Raw genomic sequence first — 10,593 nt, forward strand, 5'->3', positions numbered from 1 at the left:
ATAAAACAAATATAAATTCAAAAAATAAATAAATATTAGAACAAACAATATAAAACAACCCCTGTAATACGTAGGATAAAAACTAGTATATATATATATATGACTAGGTTCATTTTATAAGTGTTTTTTATTACGAGAAGTTCGAGAAATGAATTCAACCAATCACATTTTTTCTTTTATTTTATCATTTATTTAATGTCAATGGTGTTATAGTATGAGACACATTTTTTTCATATTTGGTAGGTCATAATGTATAGAGAAGTTACAAATTATTTGTTTTTATATTTTTTAAAATATAGTCAAATCAACTTATATTGAATTCTTGTTTTTTTATGTTATCAAATTCAATTTTGTTGATTTATCAATATTATTTTTTTATTCTCGTAATTTGAATATTATACCTTTATCCAGATAATAGTTCTTAAATTTAGTTTTGTCGATAAACTTACACTATACATAAATGAACATACACATAAATAAAATTACACATACCCAATTCAAAATACCACCTACATAGTACATATACAAACCTACACAATACATAAATGAACCTACACGCAATAAAAATTAAACATACATTACTCGAAATACCACATACACAGTACATATATGAACCTACACAATACATAAATAAACTTATACACGATAAGAATTACACACACAATTCGAAATACCGTATACACGCATAGAACATATACGAACCTACATAGTAAATAAATGAACCTACACACGATAAAAATTACACATACAAAATTCGAAATGTCATATACACAGTACATATACGAACCTACACAGTACTAAAAGTGAACCTACATGGTACAAAATAATTTTTTCATTACATTAAACTATATATAATAAATAACAAATAATGATAATAACCTACACTTGTAAAGTTTTCATATACACATTCGTGATACCACCTAAATAGTATATATATATATATAAACCCTACACGATACAAAATAAATTATTTTTTTATTTTTCACATTTAACTATATATAATAAATAACAAATCATGTTAATATATAGTCTAAAATTCTAAAATTTTCACAAACGCATCGGTGATTCCACCTACACAATACATGAAAATGCATGTGTATGTAACTAGTAGAAGTGCCCGCGCATAGCGGCGGGGACTTGACGGGCATTTGATCGGGCTTGATTAGATTCATGGCCGTGTAAATGAAAAATGATTAACATAGTTGAATAAGAAGCAAAGGGATTTTTATTAGAGTTTGATTTAATGATTTAATTTTGAACAAAACATGACTCTAAGATGTTTTAAAATAGGTGGGTTGGATAAAGCGTCACAACTATGTTAGATTCATTTTGATTGTGTAATATCAGCTCATTATATATGTACAAAATTTGTGTATACGAAAAGAAATCAAAAAATCTACAAATAGGAAATATGTTATTTTCTTAGGATTAGGATTAAAATCTACAAAAAGGTTTGGATTAGAATCCTTATTTGCCCATATTTCACTTGAGTTTTAGTCCCTACTATCCATCAACGGCCGATGTCGTATGATATAGGTGTTATTACTGTGATGGATTCATTGTGAATGTACAAGAATTGTATTTATAAACAGTAAATTAAACTCAAAATGACAAAAACACCTGACACCTCTAGAAAAAAGATGTATTTTGAATTTTCAGTCAAACTTTTCTCGTTTTAGAAAATTGACAAAAAGAAATGGCAAGTACGTGAGGGGTTCACTAAAAGTGATAGAATTACTACATTACATAACTTATATACTTTCTTAATATTTTATAACCACATGTATAATAATCTCAATATGAAAGTGATAAAATTAATTTAAAACAAAAGGCTCATCAACAAATCTATTATTATATTAGTTTACTAAGATGTAAAGAAAAAAAAAGTAAACATACACGAGCAAAAATTTGTACTTGCCCAAATAAGATACAACCAAAAAGATAGTCAAATGAGACCCAACACCATAAAGACCAAACTATATCTTCAATGAACACATGGAATAAGATAGAATGGGAATTAACAATAGTTACCTATATAAACCCTGCCACCATTCGCAATCCCATAAAGACCAAACTATATCTTCATTGCAAAATTCTCACGATCTTCCATATTGTAATACTTCGAGCCCATTTAAATCCATGGTATGAACTTTACCAGACATCCCAACGACTCGGCCCAAGAATATCCATAACCTTGGGAAAAATTTTATATATATATAAATTATTCAACTACAAAATGAATTTTCATAAACTCAAAATCAAAATCAATACTCACCATAATACTCACTCTTTTTGACCCGAACTCCTTTTGCTTAGAACACACATTGACCCACACCCATTACCATTAGTGATACCTAGTGTTTTTCCAAGATAATAATAAAATGCTTAATCTGGTAAAGATTCAACTTACTTGCAAGAAAAAGAGGAGATAATTAAATGCCTAATGTTTTTCTAAAATAATAATAAATTGAAAAGATAATAAAAAATAGAACAACCAAAGAATATGCAACACTCAAGAGTGACTTCATGGTTGGATACTTCCTCATACTGCTAAAATGAACCAAGGTTGTACCTTTGAGAAGTATACTTCATGGTTGGATACTTCCTCATACTGCTAAATTGAACCAAGGTTGTACCTTTGAGAAGTATACTAATGTGTTTAACCTAAAAACAAACAGATACATTCGAATGCATTATTCATAACAAACAAATCAAATGCATCAAGCTTCTCAAACAGGTTGAAAGAATATGAATTCAAATGCGAAAAAGCTTACAAAGTGCAATTTTAAAGAATTTCAAATGTTATCATAATAATATACTAATATCACCAAAATATTAAATGCTTACCAAATTAATGCTCTTTCTTATTAGAGCTCCCTCAGTAGCATATTCGGATATAAGGGTATCATTAGCATAGACAGGTAACCGAAGAAGCTTCTTTATGCGATTTGATGATTGCTCAAAAGATTATATTTTTACAAATTAAACAATTTCATGATACATACACGAATGCTTAAAAGGGTTACCTAAGCTGCCATGAGGCGAGTCTACAAGTAAGACCAACAACACGCTCTGCTAATTGAGCTTCATCCATTAATAATCTTAAATGTTCTACAACAAAAAGAATAAATATCACTACATTACTACAGCTTATTATCATAAGTAATAATACTCAACAAAAAGAATAAATAATGAGGTTTGCATCTTTCCAACAGTCTGCACTACATAAATATCACTACAGCTTATAACCCATCATAGGCTAAACATCAAGAAAACTAATTCACCAACATTCTCATATCAGAAAACCGATAAAACTAACAATCATGGTAATTTAATCAGAACAAATTTTGCTATCAGCTAACTATTCTTTAAACCTTCTCGCCTGCGGTTGAAGCTTGATGACTTGTTTTAGAAAGCAAATGTGCGTGACGTTCTTTGCCCCCGGGTTTTGAAGACACGTTTCCATACCAAATCATACCCACTATGGCTATAATCATCCCAACCACCACATGAAGGTTTAACCCTTCCCTTCCAAAAAATATGAATCCTAGAATCAAAACCAGTATGGTTTTCATATGCCCAAGTACTTGAAACGAGACAGCTGTGAACCGCCCGATGCAGATGAACTGACTCAGATTCGTGCCTACTGCAATCGTGCAGGATAGCAGTATGAACACCATAGATGGTAGATCATATTTAAACATGTCAACTCTCTTTTCAGTTAACCAGTAATCCAAAAACAGGCCCAATATTAAAAGAGATCCAGCCTGGATAGGTGCGGTATGACCCAACAGATTGAAGGAACTTAAAGTATATTTCCTTTGAAGATAATGAACATACTGTAGTGTACATTTATAATCAGTCAAATTGTTGATCAAGAAATCAAGAAACGTTTTTGTATAGAATCAGTGAAAAGCGGTAATCAAGAAATTAAGAAGAGAAGAAAATTAAAATAAAAAAATTATATCAGTGAAAATAGTGATCAAGAAATCAAGAAAAGCTGCAAAATTTATTTAAAAAAAAACCAGTCAAAATTGGTAATCAAGAAATAAAAAAAAAGTGCAAAGTTAATTTCTTTTTCAGAATCAACTAAAACTGGTAATCAAGAAATCAAGAAAAAACAGTCATGGTGATCAAGAAAAGATGCAAAGTTTAGTTCGTTATTATCTAAATGCTTACATATTGCTGAAGTGATGTACTCCATACTGCAACGAAAGCAGCACTGAAACCTTTGGCATCAACGCTCACATCAGTAACCGTGCAGACCGCAACACCAAGAAGAACCACCAAAATACTTAGTTTCGTGTCTCGTGAATATCGAATCTTATCAAACGCAACCTCAAACAAGCATGATACAGGGATCATACTCAACTTGGCAATCTGACATTAACATTTAAATACAAAACATTTCAAAATTAGAATGCGAGACCAACTCACCAAACTCAAAAAGTAAAACTTACCTGGTAGAATCCAACTGAGTTCCACATAAGACTAACATTCATTCCAACAATTGAGAAATTAGCAAACAGAACAAATTTCATAAGCTCTCGAGTGGGCAGATGGGATGACTGGATGTAACCGAGCCACCTAAGAACAACCGTCATTAAAGTGGTGGTTACAAAGTGCAATCCGGTTAATGTTGTTGCTGCATATACACATATTATTAGACTGAATACACACATACACAGTGTCAGGAGGATCAAATACAAACAACTCATGTTAGAAGTTGTTTGTACCAGATCTCACAAATATGAACAAGTTCAATAATTATCCTCCGTAAATGCCCAAGTAAGATGCAACCAAAAAGATAGTCAAATGAGACCCAACACCATAAAGACCAAACTATACCTTCATTGCAAAATTCTCACGATCTTCCATACTGTAATACTTCAAGCCCATTTAAATCCATGGTATGAACTTTACCAGACATCCCAAAGACTCGGCCCAAGAATATCCATAACCTTGGGAAAAATTTTATATATATAAATTATTCAACTACAAAATGAATTTTCATAAACTCAAAATCAAAATCAATATGGTCTAGGTTCAAATTACTCTTTTCCTGACTACATTACAACTTAAAACTCAAATTGAGAAATTAGGCCTATCTATTAACAACAATCAGCAAGGAGCCCAATTTTTTTTGCATGACAATAGAATCTTAGGTTTCACTTAATTGACTTCAAATTTACAGTTTCAAAGCAACAATTTCAAAACATACTTGCGAGTCGAGATCAAAGTATCTGAAGCCTATTGAAGATGACACATGCGTTGGGTGGTAGAGGAATTCATCTATCTATATATATATTATATACTAATAATAATAACACAAAATAAATTAAAGAAATTGAAGGTTGTGGATGCTTAAGAGGTAAGTGATAATTGATTGCCATTGAAGGTCGGCAAATAAACGTCCCTCGTACCTAAATTGAAATTGATTTCACATAATGATTATTGAACGCCCGAGAATGAGAGCTAAAGGATCAGATTGATAAGATTTTAGGGGGTTTCATATAAAGGAATTCTATTAGAATTAAAAGGAACCGTCAGTTTCATGGCTTCAATGAGGGACACAATCAATTTAAGTCGTCAGCTGTGAAAGGAGTAATTGAAGAAGTTCACCGGAGGAAAATTGTTAAAAGCATAGTTGAGTTGGCCGGCGGTGGAGGTATCATAAATAATCCAGCGTCTCAGATAGAGAAAAAAAGGAAGATGGAAGATATTATAGTATTTGATTAAAATTACATTAGTTTGGTTAATAACATCAATTAAAAAAATAACAATTAAAATAGTTTATGGATAACTTTCAATTAATTAGTAATAATAACAAATAAATGTTATTAATTACTTAAGTTTCACTTTATAAAGTCTACAAAACAAATACCAAACCACACATCTTCGTTAAAATATTGGTAGATTAATATATTCATAATTACAAGTTTTCCATAACTTTTTTAGTCCATTGATTACACATAATCAACGGTACATATTGATTTCTCACACTTCTCGCATGAACCATCCTCTCTCTATATATATATTCCTCTCTCTCTCTCTCTCTCTCTATATATATATATATATAGATACACACACATATTGCAGGTACTTACATGTGATGATCGAAGCGAGTAGTTATTTTAATTTTTAATTTGGACTTTAGGTTATCCCCGGTAAAAAGGACATGTTTTGTTTTTGCTAGTTTATTTGAAGTTATAGATTATTTTATTTGGAATGTGTATTTCAATTATATGGAATAAAATAGACTAGATATTGACGTGATATTTAAATAGTTTCTTGCGAGCTACTAGTCACGCCCCACATATATTTCCGCAAGTTGGGGTGTGAAAGGATGTTCGGAGGCTGATCGAACAACAACTTGACTACCTCATACAGGAGCAAAGCTAGAGAAGCTCACATTAAAGGCCACACAAGTGAGTAAGGCATCTCCGCTTTTAATGACTGTTTCCCCCTTTATGTGAAATTATTAAATTCTTTGTTATAGTTTGTTTATTCATGTTATCATTTATTTTGTAGTTCAGTATGTTAATCTTTTGTAATCCCATTGGGCTTTTGCTCATTAATATATGTTGATGGACCTATGCGTATAAATAGGCTTGGCCTACCCCTTGGAAACCCAACCTTGTCATTTCAATCATTTCACCTCACACACTCCATACACCACAATAAAGACACACTTAAGCATGATCCGAGTGTACAAGTTGGATTCCGCCCTCCGTGTATACGGATTGGTCCGAAGTCTACACTTCTAGATTCATTTTGAGGACCTACAGTTGCAATTAATAGAGTAAATGGTTCACTATGACAAAACGGTTCACATTTGGTGGAGGGATATATAGAAACTACCAAACCAATGGTCATTATTCGCTTATGTTGGCAAGACAATTTCGTACATAAATTGGTCTCTTGTAGCAGATCAATTCTTTGGTTGAATTCCGAAGTATGTGTAAAACTGTGAACCTTAATTGATTCCTCGTGTAATGTCAAACTTGTTGTCATTTGCTTCCTGATGTTGCATGCTTGTTTATATATATGTTGGTTGTGGGCAACCTAAGACAAGAGTTTCAATGTTGTTCAATATGCGAGCCATGAACTACTTCATTCAACACCAGTATGCTCGTTTAGTGAATCGTAGTTTAGTGAGACATGTTGGAGCTGGAAAAATGTGAGATATTTAGAGTGGATAGAAAAATATGTTATCATTTCCGTTTTAGCTTATGTTAATCATTTTGTTATTATATTTAACATTAATGGGCTAATTACATCAGGCTTTTACCCCTCTCTCAATAACTTAAGAATTTGTTTTTGTTTTTGTGTTTCAGTTATGACACAAAAAGGTAAAAGAGAAATCTCCTTGAAGCCTATTAAAAAAAACAGATTAAGAACTTAATTAAGTTTCAATTGATTTTCAGCAAACCAAACAATCATGTTCACTAATGTTTTACTTGGTTTTCAGGCTTCAAATCAAAATGATTATCGTTTGATTGATTTGGGCGGGATTTATGCACATCTGCGAAAAATTTGTCTAAACAACTAAACACATCTAAAAAATTATTTTTTTTTTCAAAAAACTTGATCATCTCGATGTTTTTTTTCTCGTTTTTCTCACCTGCAATTTTTCACCAATTTACTTTTTAATTTTAAAACACTTTTTTAAAACATATACTGATTTTCAATCTCATTTACAAATAATGTCACATAAACCTAGTCAACATAAGCACTATAAACCAATGAAATCAGCATTTTAAAACAAAAATTCAGCATTTATCTCAGACTCTAAATATGCTAAACATAAATATATGGTCAAATACAGCTTAAGAAAATAAATCACTACACAGATCTATTGAAATACAAAACCAAAAAACAGTAACTGTGTGTCAACTATCTTTAGATAGATAAAGCCAAAAACACGTTGAAGATAGATGCCTCGTTAATTAGGTGAATTTGCATAGAAATCTGTACACTCACGGAATTTGCAGCTGTTAATCCGGCAAATTTCGCATCCAAAACAAACACAATACTTGCAACCTTTGCAGTTTGTTTCCTTAGGGCATCCACTATGGGGTCTTGAGCTTCTCTCCTCAAGATCTTCACATGTCCACCTTAATCAAACAAAATACATAAAAAGCGAATAGGTTTAATGTGATTATGAATCCAAACAAATCATGTAAACAAATTTGAGTTTTAGTAAATCAACTTACATGCCCAGTATCATGTCTTTGCAAGTTCGGTTTTCCATAGTAACTGCACGATGATAGTACTCAAATGCATCGCTTGTCCTAAGTGTAAAGCGACGAACCTTGTTGCATACACTGCAATGTAAGAACTCGTCACGGTGGGAGAATTGGCTATCCGGTCTCACGTATTCATCTCCTTTATAATACCTTAGAAGACACGTTTTACCCAATTTTATCCTCTCACCGTCAAAATTTTGAACCCATATCTTCGTCCTCCAATTTGGCATGCTGTTACTATTGGAAGCGTGTTTTGCAAACTTTTCAGGACTATTGAACACTGTTTCAACCAAAAGAATCAGATCAAATTAAGTTTTCATAAGATATACAAAAGTAGGAAGGGGGTGTGTAAGGGAGTTCGATCATGCCTTGATTGCAGCTTTCATTGCAATTACAAGTAGCACAGATAGTGCCATCATCACTGATCCTAAGAATGCCTACAGAGTCTCCATGCCTCCTGCTTGTGCAGCCACACTCAATTTCAATGTAGTGTGGTGCTCTGACTCTAATTTGCCCGTCAAAGGCACTCAATTCCTCATTGGAGAAAATAGTCTTAATTCCTGTTATTATGCAACAAACACAATTAAGTTAGAAGTCGAAAAACTTATAGGCTTTATATTTCAAAAACTATCACAACACATAGTTACATGATAAAGTAATTTCATTTGAAGAGAATGCAATTTCTTTATCAACCAAAAGAAGCTGGAATAAATTTAATCAATGAAAAATCTACAGTTCACACATTGAAGCTCTTGAGTTACAATGCTACATATATTAATAACTCTACTGGTAGACCAATTTACATGCCTAATATTACGGATAGCTTGCCATCCATTTCAAAATTTAAGAGACAAATTTGTGACAACAGTAATGCATCGAAAACCACTTTTGCCTAAACTAGATTCGTAATACATGTTGATTCGTCATAAACTAATTCCAGTTGTTGAAAGATAATTCCAAATTTCTAAGATAATTAAATCAAGTGAAATAATAGAATTTGCGCCTACCATTTATTTTTTATCAAAGAAAAGTCCTTGCACACACCCTGATTCATATTTATGTAAATTACCACAAAGAGTTGCATGTCTAGCTAATAATTTGTGGATCATGAGACCAGTTATCAACTACGCACACCCAAGCATTAGTCTATAATAGCAAGTTAGTTCATCTGTAATCAAAATCAGGCACCTATATCACATTTATTAGTAGATCCAATCAATCGATTTAAATTTAAACCGATCTTAAAAACACCAATTGATTTTGAAGCATATATAGCAATTCAAGCAACTTCAACGAATCTGAACTCAACATCGGGCACCTATATCGCATTCATTAGTAGATTTAATCAATTCGATTTAGGTTTGAAGTGATCTTAAAAGTACCGATTATTTTTGAAGCATATATAGCAATTCAAGCATCTTAAATGAGTCTGAAATCAGAATCAGGCACATATATCAGATTCTTTAGTGGATCCGATCAATCGATTTAAATTTCGAAGCCTATATAGCAATTCGAGCAACTTAATTGAATCTATAATTACAATCAAGCACCCGTATCACATTCATTAGCAGATCCAATCAATCAACACATATAAACTCAAAGCAATCTTACCACCGATTGATTTTTAAGAACATATAGCAATATAAGCAACTTAAACGAATCCAAAATCAAAATCAGGCAGATATAGAACAAGCATTAACATATACTTAGTAAATCAAAACATAAATCAATCATGACTTGCAACATGGATGAAATTCTAAAATATATGGAGAGAAAACTTCTTTACCTTGTGCCATGTATTGAAATGTGAGTACCCTGTATTTGTGTTCGAAGAGACCTTCGCTTGTGAATTTACGCCCAAATCCCACCCTTTGGAATTTATAGGAAAGTAATAGGAGCTAAAGTTAAAGTCTCTCTCTGCGGTTTCAGTTATAGCACGACACTTGTCACTACTACTTTTTGCCAAATCAGCTCACGGAAACCTTTACGACATCGTTTTGTCAGTTTTATTCATGTGAATGTTGTGTCGAGTGACATGAAAATTGTGATACTAAAATATCCGGTTCTTTATTTTTAATAATTTCGTATCACTGAGCTTTGGTTACGAAAAAAATAGCTTCAACTTTAATTTACCCTCAATAAGGGTCCCTTCCATTTACCACCACCACAATTTCTCTGAACTAGCCGCCAGGCCCGCCACCACTACGGTCATGTGTCCATGTGTGAGGAGGAGCGACTCACCTTCCGTTGGACGTTTTCTTACCCAGTCACTGCTAATGGCCAATATGATGAGGAGCTAATCCAAGAGTTAGCAGACTCTTTTGTGGACCAACTTAACACGATA

At 32.4% G+C, this 10,593-nt stretch overlaps 2 protein-coding genes across 3 annotated transcripts; both read right to left on the reverse strand.

Moving 5' to 3' along the window:
• Positions 1–3,185: 3,185 nt before the first annotated feature.
• Positions 3,186–5,458, reverse strand: LOC143557358 (UDP-rhamnose/UDP-galactose transporter 6-like). Of its 2 annotated transcripts, XM_077046459.1 has the most exons (5): positions 5,222–5,458; positions 4,823–4,961; positions 4,461–4,668; positions 4,180–4,380; positions 3,186–3,839 (listed from the first exon to the last, which is right to left on the reverse strand). In XM_077046459.1, exons 3-5 carry the CDS (start codon positions 4,602–4,604, stop codon positions 3,369–3,371), a joined length of 816 nt encoding a protein of 271 aa, XP_076902574.1. In that variant the 5' UTR covers positions 4,605–4,668; positions 4,823–4,961; positions 5,222–5,458; the 3' UTR covers positions 3,186–3,368. The 2 variants fall into 2 exon arrangements, with proteins under 2 accessions (XP_076902574.1, XP_076902565.1); XM_077046450.1 differs by having other exon boundaries at positions 4,461–4,961.
• A 2,444-nt stretch (positions 5,459–7,902) lies between these two features.
• On the reverse strand, positions 7,903–10,045 carry LOC143557921 (protein ULTRAPETALA 2-like). The gene is made up of 4 exons (XM_077046883.1): positions 10,036–10,045; positions 8,645–8,809; positions 8,221–8,529; positions 7,903–8,117 (listed from the first exon to the last, which is right to left on the reverse strand). The coding sequence occupies exons 1-4, from the start codon at positions 10,043–10,045 to the stop codon at positions 7,903–7,905; spliced, it is 699 nt and encodes a 232-aa protein (XP_076902998.1).
• Between the last annotated feature and the right edge of the window lie 548 nt (positions 10,046–10,593).

This window comes from Bidens hawaiensis, unplaced genomic scaffold (assembly GCF_021521415.1).
Source record: "Bidens hawaiensis isolate Kalapana, Puna unplaced genomic scaffold, B.hawaiensis_p1.1 tig00001087_1, whole genome shotgun sequence".
NCBI lineage: Eukaryota > Viridiplantae > Streptophyta > Magnoliopsida > Asterales > Asteraceae > Bidens > Bidens hawaiensis.